We start from the raw sequence: 20278 nt of genomic DNA on the forward strand, positions 1-20278 counted from the left end.
TGTTCTTTTTTTTCTAGGTCTACTTCTGCACTAGGTACTGTGTGAGGTGGGTCATCACAAGGTCTTATCTGTATTTTGGAAGAATACCTTCTTCAAAAAGAATCCATCACCCACAATTTTATAGTACACATATGGCTCAATCTGAATGGAAAAGGCAGAACATAATGTATTTATAATAGGGTTTTGACTACCCAAGCTTTGACATACTTTGAAATACAATGAAGCACATACTACTCTGAATGGTGCCATTTTCATCAAAGATATGGCATATTATTTCCCTTAATTCTCTGTTTAGGGCAAGAACATGACAGCAGAAGAGCTTTTTAAAATCCTAATTTCCTATTAGAGGGTGCTTGGGAAGTTCAAATCAAAACATTTGGCAGAAATTTGTTTGGCTTGGGCAGAAGACTCTCAGCTTTACCATCAATAATCTGCCTGGTTTCTGGCCAGCTTGCCTGTCTGGCTTCCTCACATCTTGAGCTCTCCAGCAGCCCAGGAAGCTGAAAGGCAGATGATACTATGGGAATGCCAAAAACTGGGTTCTTGGATCTGAGAAGGCTCAGCATCTCTGAGTCCTGACGTCTGTGTAATCAGGTAGACATTCTGCCCCCAAATCAGACTGTGAGTGTGTGTAGAGACTCTGGAGAGTATTCAGGAATGGCAGAACCCAATTTTTTATTTTGTGGGGACTGTTTCTAACACTCCAGGCTATGCTTGAAATGCCTCTTTGCCCTTGGATTATGCTGAATGCATTACAGCTAAAACGGGGAATACGCTTCATGGTGAAGAAAAGTAAAATATCTATTTTTTTTTTTTTTTACAGTACAGGGATACCTGTAGTTACAACTGTAGAATTTGACTTCTAATGTGGGTTCCATAAATAGCTGGTGGGTTTGAAAGGTGAACTTTGCCAGTGGCAATTACTGTGGATTCTTCCATGCCTTTCTGTCTGCCTGATTGCATCCATTAGTGATAATTAAATGAATGATACTTGGTACTTGAAATAACATCTTTTTGTAGAAATATATGTATTCCAGTGCTTTGTGTTCAATATCACAGTGCATTAGAGTAATTTTTAAAGGTGTTTTTTTTTTAGAACCCATTTATAACTATACAGTATTGATAGAATTAAAGAATTTCTGAATCTGTTCTTATTTTTGGTACATGTACAACGTAGAGTTTGAAGTAATTTTTCTAATATTTTACCAGGTATAAAATATTTCAGCTGAAGTACTTAAATTAAAGAGCACTGAAATGACCAGTAAAAAAACCCACATAAAACCCAAAAGCAACAAAATAAACCAACAACAAAAAACCCCCACCAAAAATCAATATAAATTAAACCTATTTATGTTGGTATTAAGATCACTTGCTACCTAAAGAACAGTATCTTTTATTTTTCTTTAACATCTGCCAGTACACATTTTTGGCTCACATACAAATTACAGGAAATTTCACTTTATTCTGCTACAATTTTGTGCTTACTGGGTACTGAGGTGGCTGCATAAAAATGTGCACATGTTCAAAAGGGGACTGCAGTAACAGGAGAACAAAAGAATGAACTGGTCATCACAAGTTAGTGACATTTTCTGTCCTCTGAGCTGCTGTTTTCTAACTTGAAAAACACTGATGCGTAAACTAAAGATGCCTCTAGATAGCTTTCAATTTGCAAAAATCCCTGTTCCATAGATCATATGTCTGGCCAGCTTTGACATGTTTCTGGAGTTATAATTTCATAGGTGAGTGCACTTGAAAAATGTCTTCAGTTAGATAGGGACAAATAAGCTTTTGTTCCACAGCAGGCATGCGTGTCTTATCTTTGTTTCTATTCACAGCACTTTCAATAAGCATATTTATTCTGATCAGTATCAAGAAAATCTAATATATGTTAAAACATATGTTAGAATTTCAGTTCCTCTATAATCTTTTACCTTTGCTCTTACCATTTTTTTAGTACATAGTATTTTAGCTTGCATATTTAGCACTGACAAAGCATTTCAAGATGAGTATAATCAACAATTCTCCTAATTGCCAGCTATGGGTTTTGAGAGATAACTTGCAAAGATTAGGAGAACAGCATTTTACATATGCCATTGCAGTATATGGCTGGCTGCAAAGGAACATATTTAAATTAATAATTTATGTGCCCCAGATATACTAGATTCTTGACTGAACAGAAATAATCATTATCCCCAAAGTCTGCAGTCTAAATCTTAGAAAAGAAGCAAAAAATTAAGACTGGTAGAGACAGATCTATTTAAACACTGTAATTCTATTTCTTAGTGGCTACACTCTAAAATGTATATGAGATAAAGAAGAAATAGTTGTCTGATTATATTGAAGATACAGTCTAATTATTTATTCTAAGCCTTGAGAAAGAGGGAAATTTTCAAGGAGATTTGAGAAAGTAGTGGGAGAATCAGATATTATGTGCATGGGACTAAAAGGGACCTCTCCTGTGCTTACATACCCCCATGCCATATGGTCTCTTTTATAAATTATCATCTTCATATGAAAAATTACTCCCACTAAGGACTATTCCAGAATTTTGTCTCTCCAAAATCTAGAACTTTAAATTTGTAGCCTAAATGTATTCAGCCACTATACCTATTTATTTTTGTGCAAAGGCTGCAATGTAGTTTAAATGCTTCCTTCTTCACTGTTTACAGTCTTAGCAGACCACTGAACAGGAATGGCAATCCAACTGCTTTTTCTTGATATTTGCAAAAGAATGGTTTCAAAAGGCTGAAATGCAGGCACAACAACTTCAGATTGCTTGAAATGAATGGCTTTACTAAACTCTGGGTAGAGAAGAAGTCAGTGTGACATGAGAAAGAGAACAGGGAGCTGAACTGAGAGGGTTTTTTAAAAGGAAAGAAGAAAATGAAGCAATGGTTGTCAAAGTGAATGAGGAACCATTGGGTTTGTTCACTGATGTGGCCACTTTAATCTGTGCATTTTAAAATTAAGAGTATTTAAGAATGCAGCAAAATTCTGACTGTGCCAGATGCCTTAGAGCAAAAAGTGTGTGAACCAATATAGAAAGCTGTTGCAGTCATTGCTGCCATCATAAATCCCCTTTTGGGGATAACAGCTAAATGGCACAGAACTAGTCAAACTCAGAGGTCTAGAGAACTTGGGGAAAACAGATCTAACTCAGTGCATAGGCAGGCAGCAGTCTTTGTCATATCACTCACATATTTCAGCCCAGGAAGTGATGCTGCTGACTCATGCTCCATCTTTAGTGTCTGTTGGAACTCATTTTGTCGAGATGACCTATCCCTCTCATTGCCCAAATGCTCTATTGCTGTTTATTTATCTAACAACACAAAGAATGTTAAACTGCACAGAGTTGAGTGTGCCCTTCATAAGTGTCTGGTGGAACACAGAGCTGAGTGATTCTGCATGAGAAGTGCAGAATTAAGGTGTTATCCTCTCAAAAGTTTTGTGCAGTCATGACTTGGAAAAAATGTTTACCCAGGACTGACTGGCAACACACTGAGGCTTCTGAAGGCATCCCACCTGGCTGGGGTGCCCCAGCACCTGCTGCAGTTCTGACCTCCTGGAGCTGACAGCTTGTTGAAATTCAGAGTGGGCTTCTCAAGACAGAGGCAGTCCAACACTCCTCTATTAATAACCATGTTGGCTTGGACTGGATTACAAATGAGTAATTATTTAGGCCAACACTTCTCTTGTCACAATCTGCGGATTGCAATGTTTGTTTCTGCGCTTCAAAAATGTTACTCTGTCCCACACTGAACCATGAACTACCTCAAATCTAACATGAGCCAAGTACAGGTGTAGCTGTACGTAGATGTAGGTAGATGTCAACAAATGTCTTGGTTTTCTCAGCTTTGGTACTTGATTTGCTGGACCTTTGAGTCACTGCATAATTCAGACTTTATGGAAAAGCTTGTGACAGCTCGTTAGCACACAAATCTGAGCGAGCCAGCACGGTCAGAGCACTGTTCAGGCAGAAGCTGGTTATCCTCATCATTATTACCAGGCCAGCCTCAGTGTCAGTGACATGACATGAAACACTACGGAGTGCTCTTCATTGCCGGCATCATTAGAAAAGGTTTTGGCAGCAGCCAGAGCAGCAACATCCACAGCTTCTGAGAGTTCTTGTCACTCCTTTGCCTCTAACCTCAGCTGCCAAAGAGCTGTGATGTGCAGCGAGGGATAACTTCAAAGGAAGCTGCTCAGTAATCATGTGGGTTTCGCTCTAGCAGTCCCCAGCTTGTATGAGAGACCCTGCTCCTTCTCAGGTCTGTGAGGCACATGACAACATACATTATTTAGTCATCCATCCTGTCAGAGCAGTGCAGGTTCTGGGGCCACCTGGTATTCCTGCTTCACTTTCACTAGCCAAAAATGTCTTCCTATTAAAAGCTTGATCCATTGACTCTCCTTTTGATTTTTATTGGAACAGTATGTGTTGAAGCAGCAAACTTTGTCAAGCAAAATACTAATTAGCAGGACCAGTGATGGCAAATCTGATCCCAAATGATTGATTTGGCATAATTATGGATGCATTTGCACAATAATAGTGAGCGTTGTGTTACGGCATGATGAGTTGTTAAGTTACATGAATTATACCAACGTTGAATTGTTTAGAGTCTTGATAGTTCCACTGTCCCACAGGGATGATTTTTTAAAAAAAATTGGCTCTAGTCTTTTTACTTTGAAGAGTAAAATATTTTTAAAAGTTCAGATTCTTGTGGGCTATTTTCCTAGCTTCTTTTTTTAAGTGAGTTTTATGCTGCACAAGAAAATGAAAATATATAAAATGTCATCAAACAGATAGTTATGAGTAGTGAAGTTGAAAACTGAGCACTCACACATGCTCTATATACCTTTATAGCACATGTAGTAGTGCTGTACTCCTTTATATATGAGCTACATAACTTAAATAATTCTGCAAATTTTACCCTAAAATTCAATTTTAAAAAATAAATGAAACTGTTCACAAGAGATAAAATATCACTTTCAAGTAATCTGAAAAAGTTGTAAATGGTAATTTTTAATGCAAAAATGCCGATATTCTATAACAGAATATATATGTGTATATATATGTATGTAGATAGGTATGTATGTATGTATGTATGTATGTATGTATGTATGTATAGCAATTCTAACATAGAAAATAAAGCTGTAGATTTTCAAATTGACCTTACAGCTCTGGTAAAAAGAACAATGGAGTCCCTGCAGGAAACCACAGCCTTAGAAGTGCCACTGAAGGTAGGGACAATTTTGAATTCCCATTTCTTTACCAGGTATACTTAGATTTGTACATCATCATCATCATCATCATCATCTTCATCATCATCATATTAGGAATCTAGAAACAACTGTTTTGCTTTTCACTTCAATAGTTTAATTTTCATATTTGTGGTAATTGCTTTTTCAAATTACTAAAAAAGTTCCAAAGGAAAGTAATTTCACGATTATAAGCTGCACCATTTTGACTAAAATTTTGGTCCGAACCCAAAGTGCGGCTTATAACCAGGTGCGGCTTATAAATGGACAAAGAACGAAAAGTTGCTGTTTTAGTTTGGAGGACAGGTGTCTGCTGAGAAAGGCAGGAGCTTCTCTTTGAAATGAAGAATGTAAACCCCCTCCCTCCAAATTATTATAATTTTGAAATCAATGGGGTTTTCAGGCAAAGATATGGGAACTAGGAATAACAGTTCTTTACTAGGGAAATTAAAATAGAAATACAATACTACAAAGAACAAACTCCAAACCCTGACAAAGTCAGAGTACAACCTGACACCCGTCAGGCAGGGTGTTGGTAGCATCCCATTAAGTGGTGTCTGCATTCTCCTGCAGTGACAGATGTGGCTCAGTTGGAGCAGTGCTCCTGTACAAGGTGCAGTTTCCCTTTAAAGGTCCCATGGTGATGTGGAGAAATCCGGTTTTCCTCTGGAGTCCAGTGGAGAAAGGGGCTCCCTTAGTGTCCCAAAACCTCTGTTTTTATCTTGGTAAGAAATGTTGGGCTCTTCCCCCTGGCTGGAGCAACTTCCAATGGGATGCAGTAATTTTATCAGTCCCACAGTGGGACTCAATGGCCATGAGCAGAAAATGACTGGCTGGAGGAAGGATGGGTTGTGAAAAGATAAAGAACAATGCCCTGCCTGGTTTCAGTGGATGGCCCATTAGCAGAATATCTCCCACAGAGATAAGGGTCACTGCCCCCACCCTCAACAGATGGTGATAGAACAGATACCTTTTATCACACTCTGTATTGTAACCCAAGACAGTTGCCGACACCTGGACATGTGGCTTATTATCAGGTGCGGCTTGTAATTGTGAAATTTCTGTAACTGAAAGAAAGTATACTTCCTTTTGGAAGGTGGGATTGTCATAGCAATGCATATGGTGATTTAAAAACCTATTTTATTCATTGCCATGAAACTTCTGTTGGGTGTGGTAGAGTGAGAAATATGTCCCTTTAATAGGCTTTCTAGATGTGCCAGGCATTTGTAACTGCTGAAAAAATATTGCAAAAGATCTTTCTTCAGTAATTTTCACTTACAAAATGGGTCTACTTAACATTTCTGTGGATGCCTGACATACAAAGCAGCCAAATTCCTGGTCATTGCTAAAGGTAGAGGATATCATCTACCAGACCAACATCTGTAAAAAGTGAGTAGATAAATGCACAACTATCTATATATTGGACCTAATTGTAATTACATTATAAAATTGTTATGTTTTTCTCTCTACAAAACTGGTACCCGTCACTGTAGCCTACTGCTCAGCTTTTGTTGCTTGGTAAAAGAGTAAAGCTCCTGGGAATCCCTAAACTTCAGTGAGCAGCAACCCAAGGGTTTCCAGTTTCCTGACAAATGGAGTTCTGGGTGTTGCCAGGTCACTCACTCAGGAGTAATACTCAACAAGATTCAGGAACAGTTTTATTCTAATTATTTCAGAAATGGTTGCAACTTAAAGACTTGCACTAGTGGAAACAGATGAACAAGAAAACTACTTGATAATTTGTATTTCTTCCTCCAGATCTTCTGTATCTATTGCAGCATTGCAGTCAGTTTGTGAGGGTTTCTCTGGAGGTCTTGCAGTTACAAGACCCTTTATAGGACCTTAGGGAGTCCATCCTTCCCATAAAAATCTAGAAAGGATAGTGAAGAGTATCCAAGATCTAAATTGCTCTTTCTGCTTCCCATACTTATTTCCCCCTCACTGTTCACTTAACCCTTGTAAGATTTTACATTCCTGTTTATTAAATATGGTACAGTGAGACTTTCTGGCCACACTGGGATTATAAATTTCTTGACTGATACTCCCAATGCTTTGCATTTCTGTAGGTTGGTTATGTTGTACACCTGTGTTTACCTTTCTTCTTTTGTTACAAATTCCTTGGGCGGGGAGAAAAATAAAAGAGGCCAGAATGTTTTTCAAGTATATTACATTTAAATATTTTTAATTACTGTGTTAGATGCTTGGGATTCATGCTGCTATAAAGTTCTTTAAAATAACCAAATATGGTATTATTGGTGGCATATAAAGTGAATAGCAATATAGTCCTTTCTGGATAGTTTTAGGAGACATTTTGGGACCTTTTTCAGAGGTAACAACGTTCATACTTTGTCTGAGGAAGTCATGGTCATGAAATAAATATGAGCACTGTAATAGGTTTCTAAGAAAGACAAATGTTTACATGGTTACTGAGAGTGTTCATAGTTACAGGGGTAGAATATCATTTTAGTGTTACATTTTGCAGACTAACCAGTAAGTGGCAGAAGGTTTCAGTGTCCTGTGGACAAATGGGACATACCTTGTTATCCACCTCTGTCTAAAGTGTTTTAGTGTCACACACTGAGAAATGCATCTCAATGCATTAAACAGATGGATTCGATATGTCATCCCCATGAGAACAGAAATTTTTTATTAAACACCAACTATGCCTTAATAGGTGGAAAGAAACACATTCTTAGACAATGAGTAGTTATCTGGGGCTTTCAAAGATTAGGACTTTTTAGTAGGCAGTAGAAATATTTGGAGATACACATTTCATTACCCATGTTTGGTCTCTTTTTCCTAAGCAAATTACTGTAGGAATCCTGACATACTTTTGCTTGTGCAGCACATTAGACTACATCCATCATGAAGATACGTCACCTTCCTCTGAAGCCTCAAAAAGAGATCAATGACAGAGGCCAGATAGTATAAAACATAAAGTTTGATCTCAGAGAAGAAATTGAGAGTGATCTTTAAAAAAAAGTCTGTTTTTTTGTTCATGTTTACCCTTCTATATGGTAGGAATATTTCTTTTAGGATTAGAGATGTTGAAGATGAAAAGATTTTTGTGAAATGCTCCTGCTCACCTTCAGCAGACTTACTTCAGCTAAATATGTATTATGTGCTCTGTTAATATGAATATTATTTTTTATATGGAGACAAAATGTCACTAAAGTAGAGCACACATATAATCTTAATGGTGAGAGATCTATTTTTCTGCTTTGAGGTAAAGGATGCTTTATCTTTGAAGTGGCTTTTTTTCCCAAAATATAGTCCATGCTAATGAGGCAGCTTTCATGTCAACAAATCTACTGTGTACAAGTGCAGCAGGAACTGCAAAACAAACTGAAATTAAACCAAAGTAGCAATAAAAATACCCTAGAATTTGAAAAGGGTTTGGGGGGAGGGGTGGGGGGGAAAAACCCTAGTATCCTTATGAATTGCTGATGAAGTTGATGATGATAAACATTAAAATATCATTTGTAGCTCTTTTAAAAGCATAAGATGAATTTTGTTTTAGTGTATTCCTTGCAATTCAGTAACATGTATTTGCTATTTGAAAACTAAAGGTTAGTTTAAATGGTTTTGGTATTTTTATCAGAATTGTAGCAATAATTGAGTATTAATAAAAATGAAGAACATTTCACATTGGATAGGCATGTAATCTAGGGCAGTATCACATCCAAAGGGTAAAGCAAAAATAGTAATCTTGCTATATGTGATGTGTTTATTTGTTTAAATTTTTATTTTTTTTCCTGACAGGTTCCCTTGAAAGTGATTCTCACCACTGGGAAATCATGGGGGTGTATGACAGAATTGCAGGAGATGTAAAGCAGTCATTGGGGATGTTATTCAGTACCCAAACACCTCATTGGCCTGTGCTGATTCCTCGCTGAATCACTAGGCAACAGCGCTGCTGGATCTTTCATAAGCACCTAATACTCTGCATGTGAATTTTTTTACTTCATTTTGTCTGTAGCCCTAGGCAACAGCAGTGAGATAAAACTGGTTTTTACCAGTTCATTGTGTTTCTTTTAGCCAAGGTATCCAGCGGGGAGCTGCTTTTGTTCACAGCTAAATTACTACATGTAAGAAATGAAACAAGACAGTATTAACCCTTTGGGAGCATCACAAATATATCTGAGTTACACGGATGTTTAGACTTTAATGTTAAATATTTTGTGAAGTGCTTGTGTAAAAATACTTATAAGCTGGCAGTGTTTGAACTGTGTCAGATGCTTAACTGTTGTGTTCAGATTATTTTGTATTTTGTGAGTAGAATGTAGCTGCTTGGTGTTCATCAGATATTAAATGTCCCATTCCTCAGATTTAGAAAAAGAGGTAATTAACTTAATTTTTATCTAAAATTTTGAAGCAAAACAGGTAAACAAAACTAGAAGCCTAAATGTATTAAAAATAAGGAGATTGTTGTCCATTCAATTAATTTCAAACTGAGTTTGCACTATAGCCTTAGCATACTTTAGACAAAGTATTACAGTTTTGCCTAATCTATTATTTTTGATACTGATGATAAATATTGTTGAGATAAATTTTAGGATTCAGCCTTATCCTTTTTAGGATTCAGGCTTTTACTTCAATGTTTGGATTTTTTATTAATAATTTGTTTTTCTGTAGAGTTTATTCTTCAAATGAGATTTGTTTCATAACATTACTGTTTTACAAATTCTGTCTCTGTGCTTGGGAAATATGAAATTGTCCTTGAATTCTACTAATTATTCAGAAGTTGAAGTCAAGCACAAAACTTTTGAGAGTTGTTCAGTATGTTTCAGCATTAGAGATCAAATTATCACAGTAATACAATTTAAATTCTAGAATTGTATGATTGTGAAGACTTTTTAGCATTTTAAATTTGTATAATTAAATAATTTTACTTTGCACTTACAGCCATTAAACTATTAAACATTGTTTTCTTATGTTGCTTATTAATCATACATAACCTGTCAGTTGACATGAGTCAGTAGTTTCTATAAATTGATTCTTATAAAACTGGCATTGATCATGTAAGCAAAGTCAGAACGTTCTGCATATTAATTGGGTTCAGCTTTTTGGCAGGGGGATCCAGCCTGCATGGCTGTGACATCGTGCCAGGTCCTGTGAGCAGGGCCCTGATCTCACCTCTCCAGCAGAGAGGAGCTTGCACAAGTTTTCTTCTGCTTTTTGCTATTTTCAAGCCCTCTGTGTTTGCAGTGGCATTGAGTAAGTGTGAATTATTCTACTGTCTCATCTCTTTCACTCCACTTGAAGATCTACTGGTATTGGGAAGCCTCTACTAATTAAGCCCAGTTTCTCTAAGGCTACATTGCTAACTTTCCTACTATATGGAGGAAATAATCATTTTTGGTACATTCCCAGCTGATTTTCACCCTGTGTATTTTTCTTAGGATTCATACTTTGCAATTAGATGGATGGTGTGTTTTTTCAAGCCCCAGTCAGCACTAGGAATACCCTTCAGCAACAAAAACCAAAAACATTCTTAAGAACAAAGAGAACCTCAATCCACTTGTGAGAATTGACATCTGTTCAAATATGAAGCTACAGAAATGCAGAGGTCACTGTACAAATTTTCAAACACAACCCTTCACAAATGACTGTCAGTCACAGTTCCCCAGACGTGTGCACTTTGTGTAGGTTGTCATACAAGTAGACAAAGTTAATGTTTTATTCTCCTTGTGTCAAAATTTCTTCAGGGCTTTAAATTCCCAAAGAATCAGCTAACAGAAGGAAGAAGGCCAAGCAGTAAAGCACCACTTTATCACACATGTCCAAGTGCTCATTCTGTGTACACTGATGTGAGGGCAAAAGGCAAACTGGCATCATTTTGCTGACCATTGCTACAGACCAAGTCTTGAGACTTGGTGAAGTTTGTGTCCCCCCAAATTACAGTATACATACCATGACCTTGGGATATCATTCCAGTGCTCCAGATTCTCCAGTAAAGAAACTGAGAAGCTTTCTCCACTTGAGAAAGAGTGGTGTTTGCAATTCATTTCCCAACAAGGTCCTCTGGACAAGGCATCAGTTTTACCATGCTTGTGTGCTGATCTGTGTATAATCATAAAATCTGTGCAGTGCAGTTTTTCCAAACCTTAGTGGAAGTCTGAATCTAAAGAGTCATTATAGGAAGCAAGGCCAGTCCTGACCGCAGATTTCCTCCCAAATAAATATAGGTGAAAATATTCAGTATTTGATGACTGCCTCGAATTCCTTTGGGTGGCACAATAATTTCACACCACAGAACTCAAGATCCTTATTATAATAAATAACTTGTCAGGTTATTTTGGTTCTGTGTGAAAGGAGCTTTAAAACATGGTTAAACTTGAGCAGGAACAATCATAAGAGTATTTTTACATCTTTAAACCTCTCTATTTGATCTCTAAAATTATTCCCTTTTCCTCACAACCTACATCAAGGAACTGGGAGAGCAAGAAACAAAAACTTCTGTTTGAATTCCAGAACCCTACAAAAGTACTGACCAATGAGCATGGAAAATCACAGAATAGATGGGGAGAGGGAAATAGCTGGTTGTACTTAGTTTCAGATACCCTTTGTGAGCAGAAGTTTCATTAATTGATTCTCTGAACACAGTAATAACACCCTTTTGAACTGATTTGTGTCTGGGTTTAATTTCAGGCATGTCTTTGATGGCCTGAATCTCCTTTAGATCATCTGTAAGTCTTTGTTTGCCATGTGAAGTAGTGGGGAAAGAGCACTATTTGAAAATACTTTAGGTGAGTGTCTGTGGGAAATGGAGCAGCTCAGCAGTTTGCTGGTGTTTGCATGGGATGGCACAACCAATACTTCCCTGCTTGCAAATCTTGGAATGTCCACATACAACTGTGGGACAGCCAGACTGATCTTCAGTGCTGGTCCAGCTTGATAATAACCATAGCTCAAACACTGGTCTCAGTTTTTATGTAAGCAAGACATTTTAAACATGGGGAGGGAAAAAACGGTGTGAGTTTTTGAAAAGGAAGAGTAGATTAAGAGATTGAAGCTACTAGATCACCCAGGACATAGTTTTGTTCCTGTTAATGATTAAGAAAAAACCCTTAAAAATAAACTAATTTCATGTTTTGGGAATCAACAAAGCCTGTTCCTCTAATTTCTTGTTTAATCTGATTAAAAAGGAGACCAAAGAACAGGTTCAATGTTGTATTATAGTTTTTTATATATTTCCTCAGTGGCCTGAAACATCTTTTCTTGCTTCACTGTTAGAAGACCAGACTGGACAAATCCCTGGGTAACCTCTTTTTACCTCATACCTTACCCTACTTTGAGTAGGAGGTTGGACTGGAGACCTCCTGACGTCCCTTCCAACCTGAATTTTGGTCCTGTGTCATCCCTCAGTTAGACAACAGCAATCAGCTGGGTGGAACACAAACCAGAAAATCCCTTCAAACATTCTGCTGCACCATATTAAGGATATAGTGCCATTCCAGAAGAAGCCCCAGAAGTGTTTTGGGTTTTGCCTTCCCACCTGTGTTGCTTCATTCTGTGCCAGCATTTACTATATTCCCTGGCTCACAGGCTCACTTTTGGCTGGCATACTTCCTTTTGGTATTAGCACATTGTCAGAAACATTCAGGGAGTGGAAAAGAATCGGTTTTTTTCTGCCATTCTGCAATGGTTTTAGTAGAGAGTGCATCTCTAGGTTTAAAATAAGTTTTAATTGTGCCCTGTCTTTGCCTTGCTGGGAAACGTCCCCAGCCTAATAATCAGCTCATCCCTTCTGGAGACAGCAGCCAGACTGTTGTCACTGGTCAGCTCTTCAGTTCTCTCGAGACATATTTGAAGTGCACTTCTACCACCTGTTTCTGGAAATCCCTATTTTGTTATCAAGCATGTTGTAATTATCTGCTCTAAGTCCAGGCAATTTTTTAATGCTGTTTCCTTGTGTTTTGAATTGTGGAAGTCCAGCCAACATTTGCACATTTTTTATGCACTTTTCTATGTCACCATCTCCATTCAAGGTTAATTAGTTGGACAGTTTTTAGCTTCTTTCCTCCTCCACTTTTGCTTCTAACACTGACAATTTTCCACTGGTAACCTTTCCTTCCGCTTCATATATACTGTTATTATTTCTAGTAAAAATCTCAGTATTAGTTGTCCACAAGTTTAAAAAAAATAATTGTATTTTTACCTCTAATCTTCATGCCCTCTCGCTGCCATTTGGCATGACATTTATGCATTTGTAACATTTGGAGACTGTTCTCTGGCTAACTATATTTTTACTGTAGAAGTTCATTTCATGATCAATTTTTCAAAAATTGACTGTAGAAATCCTCTCTGGTTCCACACATGTCCCGCCCCACCCCCTACATTTTTGGCAGCTTCATCTGCTGTGCACACTGAATTTCTCACATCTAATTATTCAAAAGTGTTGTGCATCAGATTACAATCCCATTTTCCAATTTGTGTGTTAAGCAGAGTACTGTAGTTACAGGCTCCTGAGAATCAACCTCCATCCTCCCCACGAGTGGCTGCTGCCTGCTACACTGCCTTTCTCTACAGAATTGGCTGAAACAAAATTAAATATCTCCCTGGGTTACTTGGCCTCTTTGCACTGATCCATTAGTCCACATCCAGCTGAGTCCAGAAATTAGTTAATTGCTGATTTATCCTAAATGTTTTATTGGTATCTGGTTAGGTGAAGAAGACAAGTGTCCTCAGGACTTCTGCCAGAAATTTTTTTCCCTCTCTTTTTGACTCTCAGCTCTGCCCCAGAGCCAGTTCAGGCTGATGATTGACTCCAAACTGCATGTGAAAGACACCTATAAGAACTTCATTTCTTCACAATGAATAAATTCTGCAGCAGTTTGAAAGCTGAGCCACCCTACTCGCCTGCCAGCAATCCCCATCTCTGTTTATCTTCCCATTCATTCACTTGAACCGTTATGTTAAATTAAATAAGCTTCCCAGGGAGGTTTTCCTTTAAATATAATGAGCTTTTGTGGCATATGAGCTGGGAGAAGTCAACATCTTCCCTTGGGGCCTCTGTGGGTCTCAGATGAGGTTAAGAAAGTGTTGTAAATGTTGGGCTGTAGTCAAACTCTCGGGCTGCTTCTGATACTATGGCTTGTGATATATTTGGTTTTTCTTCTGGAGCTGAATTTTTTTTAGTCCTTTTTCTTCTCATACTTGACCTAAAATTTAACCTTCTCCTGGCACTATTCATATCCTTTAACACCTTCCATTCCATGGAAATCAGGTTAATAAAAACCTCTTTAATTCATCCTACACCTCCATTCTGGGCAGACATTTATCACTGCACACAAACCAAATATTTTCCTGACAATTAATCATATATTTATTTCCTGGGAAGGTCTTGAATCCTGTTTATATTGCTTTTGTAGAACTGAAATCTTGCTTTAAACCCTCTCTTTGAAGCTGGCCCCTGGGGACAGGAGTAGAAGGAATCAGCACAGATCCTTACCAACCTCACTTACTCTGTGAGTGTATACCAGTAGCAGAGTTGAAGCACCCTGGTTTTCTGCTGGGTCATTCCCAGCTAGAATCCTTGTCCAGCTCTGCAGTCTTCCTGGATGACAGTGCCAGGTTCTTATTAGCCTCAGAGAAAGAGTCCAGAATGGTGTTTTTTAGTCACTGGCATTTTACTGGTGTGGTGAAAACTGGGATTTTCTGATTGTGTCTGTCTCAGCTAGCACAGATGGATTTTTCTTCATGCTGGAAAAGAATAGTTAAATTCTGACCTGCCCATGGTCTTTCAAGGATCTCAATCTTTTGATCAAGCAAAAAAATAGTAGTGTTCAAACTCTCCAGACTTTGTGGTTTTTTTATCTCCCCACACATCTTCCTACTTGCCAGTGACTGTTCATTGCCAATTCTTTATGGATAACATGTTACAGGAACAACTGCATCAATGTGCTGCTGAGCAAACCTTAGTGGGACCTGGCTGAACACTGGAGACAGGACTGGTCTCCATAATTCTTAAGGAGGCACTTTCAGCTGGGTGAATTGAAACTTGATACAACTTTTATCTGTGTCTTTGTAGGTGACCTGCTGCTCAGCTGCTCGAGGTTTTGACACATTTCCTTAGTCAGGGTCACCCTTTATATATGTAAATATATCTATAAACATATATACATGTAGATATGCATGTAACATATACATAACTCTGTGGCTGTTTAAACAGAGTAATGTACAAATTAGGGTCTTTTCTCTGAAACAACATACAAGATCAGTAAGTCATAAGACAGAAAACACTATTCCCAGATTGATTGGCAGGCAGCTCCTTAAGACTGACCAAAGTTTGTGATCATCAGTCTTCCATGAGAAATTACTGGATTTCTTTCAATGTTGGGCAACAACTGAATTTCTTGAAATATTATTTCCACATATCCTAGTATGTTTAAGGTACACAGTTTTGCCTTCAGACGTCATTTTTCCCTTTGCTTCAGTTTTGAGGAAGACATGCTTCTGCAATCTGCAAACTCAGTTCATAAACTAGGCATAAAGCTCATAATCCCAAATACTTTCTGGTGCATTTAGCAAAGCTCATAACTGAGGCATCAACACGTTGATTTTTGCTGACTAAACACTCTCTTCAGAACTGTTGCTGTCAGTTCATTTGGGAGCTTGAAAATAGCAAAATCACACATCTGGGACTTTGTCAAAGGTAAGGGTGAGTGTGTATCCTTTGAAAGCCTCAGCACTAGACAGGCATGATCAGGAATGTGTTGGCTTTTGTGTAACAAGTGCACCTTATCCTTGAGGTTGGCCAAAAGCATATTTGTGCCTCCCAGCCCACCCCAGCACCCCCCTCCATTTCCTGCTCATGTTCTTGGTGTGTCCATCCTTGCCATGCAGAGAGCAGTGACCTGCTGAGCTGGGCACTTTATCTTTGCTTATCTGGAAGTCCAGCTTGGGTCAAATGAACTTCTGACCCTTCTTTTCATCAGCTGCTAGCGTGAGGAATACTCAGCCTGACAGGAGTAGCAGGAGCTGGCAGACTGTTGATGTCACACAGCAATTTTAGGAGCAGGTAGACACAGCACTCCACAAAATGCCTAAGACCTGTGCCTTTTTTGCCAGTCCTCTGAATATCCAAGTAGCCTGCCCAAAACCTGTGTACAGGGAAGTGATTGATTCTGCCCCTCTGGAGTTTAAGTGCCAGTTTCTGGGATTCACTTCCCTGTGACTGATACCCATGGCTTTTTGTTCTACTCTGAGGAGGCTGTTCTTTCCTTCAAAAGGCAGTCAGAGCAGTGGACGTTGCTGCTGCTCCTGTCTTTTTATCTACAAAGTGTAGGAAACCTTTCTGAGAGGCTTTCAACATCCACCACCCACAGAAATGCACAAACAAATCACCAGATTACAGGATGTTCTGCTGAGGAGCTTTCTGTGCTCCCTCTTGGGACTGGCCACTGCATTTGAACTAATCAATATTTGCTCTGAGAGAGAGGAAAAAAACAAACAAACAAAAAAACAACCATGACTGTCCAGCCTCCAAGTTCCTGCATCCCACAGAAAAGCCTGGCCTCTGTCTCTAGTCTTCAATCCAGGTAATGCTTCATGTTTCTAAATACGTCTTTGCCCATAGGAACACCCCAGTGAAATCCCTTTTGCCCTTGGGCTGGAAGGCTTTGCACCTTTTTCATCACTCCTGCATTATGGTTCCTCCATGTCCTTCATGCTCCACACTGGTGGTACAGAAACAGGAATGTGCTTTCTTGTCCTTGCTTCCCCTCCATCATCTTCTGACTCAAGGGTGGGGATTTAAGCTATTTTTATGTGATGTCTTAGCCTTAAAACTCATTTCTAGATTCCTCATATTTCAGTTATTTCAATAAATTATCTTAGCAGCAGGTGTTATTCACTCCCCATCCCACTCTACCTCCTGCTTTTTTTTACTCATTGATACTTCTGTACCTAAGAGTTGCCAATAATTTTTTTTCTACTTCTTACTCCAAGGACTTTCATCCTTAGCAACAACAGTGGCTCTTTTTTCACTTGTGGGTTTGTTGGGTTTTTTTTAATTTCCAAATCTGCCAGTTTAAAGAATTTTCCTGTTTGTGGCTCATTTAAACACATTAGTCATAGGGGTGAAACAATGGAATTGGAATCTCTTTACTGCCTACATGAACCTCACATTGTAGGCTTAGTGTTTAATCTTCAGATATTTCCTTTTCCTGCCTTGGAGAAATGGGGAAGTAAGCCATCAAATTGTCTGGTTCATAAAACCACTGGATTAAAAGTCAATTTTGAAAACACTTCTTGATTTGCAGTTCACTTGAAATGTGAGTTCTCTTCCACAAAAACTAGTGGAATTCAGCAGAAAAAACTGGGCATGAAGGAAACCAGCATGGAAAAGATTCAGAAAGTCTGGAGAAGTCTGAAAAAGTCTGTTTTTCTGCTTCTCACAATTAAGGACCGGGCAAGTTTTGAACCCTTTGGTACTGATAACTGATCTTGGACATCACTGCAAGGTCTCAAGGCTGCTTTGTAATTTTAGCATCTGCAAGAGGTTTAGAGAAGAACCACAATTTAGAGCAGCCCTCCCAGTGTGCATCTTTAAGTGCATCATGATTTCTTGCCTCAGGTTCTTTGAAATTTCATCTGAGCCATCTGTCCACCACTACTCTTCCAGACAACTTAGTGCTTACAGGCCAAGGCATTCCTCCTCACAGTGTGTGCTGGGATAGATCTCAATTTTTGCTTACAGAGAAACAAGGTTTTCAGATCACTTCCTTTTGGAATGGTCAGTGGTGCTCTTATTCCATAAGGCAATGGGATAGGGCTGTGAAAATGCAGCCTCTGGCAGTGCTACCAATCTGGACACAAGCGTGAAACCATCACCAAGGCAGGCTCTATCAAACATTTTATGGGAAGTGTTTTATATGTCTGTTTATTTCTGTTTGCTTTGGACTCTGACATGCCTTGTCTGCAAAGACTGATCTTGAGTCCCCTGCACAGAATGTGGCCTTTCAAATCCACCCCAAAAGACTCCAGTGCCAGAGCCCCACGGATTCTTCATCTCTGTAAACTAAATCAAACCAGCCCCTTTGAAGACCTGACATTGTTATAATTGGGATGGTTTGTGTGTAGAAGTCATAAATAGGCTTTATTGGGCTGAGCAGGATAGACAAAATGCTTGGCATTTACAATTTAAATTTTTCTGGTAACACTCCCAGAAATGATAATTAAGTAGGAACTTAATGGCTTTCTTTAATTAAAACATTTTGCCAGGAATATAACACTGATAGGTACTTCACTTCCAAGAACTTCATGTCCCAATTAACTGACCAAGGGTTACTGTATTGAATTTCAGTAAATGCCTCCACACCCATGACAGGAACTCGCTCTCAGTGCAGTTTGGGTGGCTCAGTGAAGGTGGAGCAGCAGAGAGCCCAGCATGGGCTGCAGGAGCTGCTTGGGAAGGTGAGTGCTGCAGGGAAGGTGCTGTGGGTGCTCTGCACTGTTACTGCCCTGCTCTAACACCTCCTGCAGACTCTCAGACCCAGAGGAGCTCCTCTCACATCCCACTCCGTGGGCATTCCTGAAGTAAGGAGGTGAAGAGGGGCAAGGATACTGTGGCAGAGGTAACCCCACCACATGTTTGGGAGTTGCCTGCTGAGGATGCTTTGCAGCTGCAGCCACGCTGGTTTACAGCATCTTCTTCAGAGCCTGAGCCACCAGTGGAAGCAGCTTGAACTTGTCAGCTCTGCAGCATGAGAATCACACAACCTTTATTAAACTCATTAGCTGTAGAATGAATGTAAAGAGATTTGTGTGACATTCTCTAACTTAGTGGAAGGGAACAAAGAAACAACCTTAAGCGTTGCTCCTTACCTCGACCTGGTGTTTCAGATAACACAATTTTCCACAATACCAAACATCACAGCAAGCAAAGCTCTCTGGGCTTGGAGAGTGAGCTCTACAGCCTCCAATTCTGTGTAGCTGTTGACATACAGGGAGTGTGAGGCTATTGCACACTGATGGCAATTTAATTCTTCAGTTTAAATACACAACACTTAAAAGTATTTTTCTGAGAATGAGTTTTTGAGTACAGGACACACTTAGATACACTATTCTATACCAGCATGTTCAAAGTGTATTAAGTTCACAGCTCCTACCCATCTGACATGGCCTTTTGTAGGGCCTGAGCTTCTGTGCTGTTTTCCCTTAAGACTTCTTTACATATGCAAAAAATACTGAAAATCTGTGCGGAAGCTCTGGTGACAAATCCTTTGAGACTATGACATGACGAAGGAACAAGCCATCTCAATGAATAATTTTGCAGTTTATTAGCATAGTGAAGTGTTTTGATTACTTTTGCTTAAGTGAATGACAAAGGAACCCTTTTATCATGTACCCTGCTCATTTCACTATTATTTGTCCTATTGAAAGCTATCTTTTTTTTTTTTTTCAATTAGGCATAGGCATAGCACATTCTTAGGACCAGAGGTGTTATGACACTGATATTAATTAAAAGGCTACTATAGAAATAATAGATAATCATGTGATTGAGCTGTGTGCCTCAGATGTTCAGAGTCTAGGAAAACAAACAATCCCACAGGGGGAAAGGGTATTTATATTTCAGCCTTCATAACTTGCAAGTGCTCTAGGTATTTGTGTGACTTGTTCACATTTGCCATGCAAACAGAGCATATAATAAACCTTAATGACTCAGCACGAGAGTAGGGAGAAGACAACAATATTTCTTACCTCTCCAGCTGGTTAACTCTCCCAAAGCACAGCTCACAGCCTGGCTGGGCTCACTTCACCCATCTAAATACAGGCTGTCTCAAATGATAGTGGATCCTCCTGTTTAGCCAGCTGAATCATGTCCTTTGTGCTTCTAGAGGGCATTGCTGTTCATATCAAAATCTATTGTGTTTCTATTAGAAGGAGTGTGAATAAAACAGATCTGCCTTCGTTAAATGCACTATTTCTGCAAGTCACAGGGAGGGAATCTTGCCAGGCTGCCCAAAATCTCAAATACTGGTTTTAAACACTGCAATAAAGCTGAAGCATGACA

At 38.9% G+C, this 20278-nt stretch overlaps 1 protein-coding gene across 1 annotated transcript in view; it reads left to right on the plus strand.

The window, feature by feature from the left end:
* Positions 1–9164, plus strand: part of POLN (DNA polymerase nu) — an 89301-nt gene extending 80137 nt beyond the window's left edge. The window contains exons 23-24 of the mRNA XM_033060967.1: positions 5180–5241; positions 9022–9164. Coding sequence (XP_032916858.1) covers positions 5180–5241; positions 9022–9090 — 131 coding nt within the window. The 3' untranslated portion in view covers positions 9091–9164. The remainder of the gene's footprint in view (positions 1–5179; positions 5242–9021) is intronic.
* The last annotated feature ends 11114 nt before the right edge of the window (positions 9165–20278 follow it).

The sequence above is a fragment of the Catharus ustulatus genome, chromosome 5, assembly GCF_009819885.2.
Source record: "Catharus ustulatus isolate bCatUst1 chromosome 5, bCatUst1.pri.v2, whole genome shotgun sequence".
NCBI classification, from domain to species: Eukaryota; Metazoa; Chordata; class Aves; order Passeriformes; family Turdidae; genus Catharus; species Catharus ustulatus.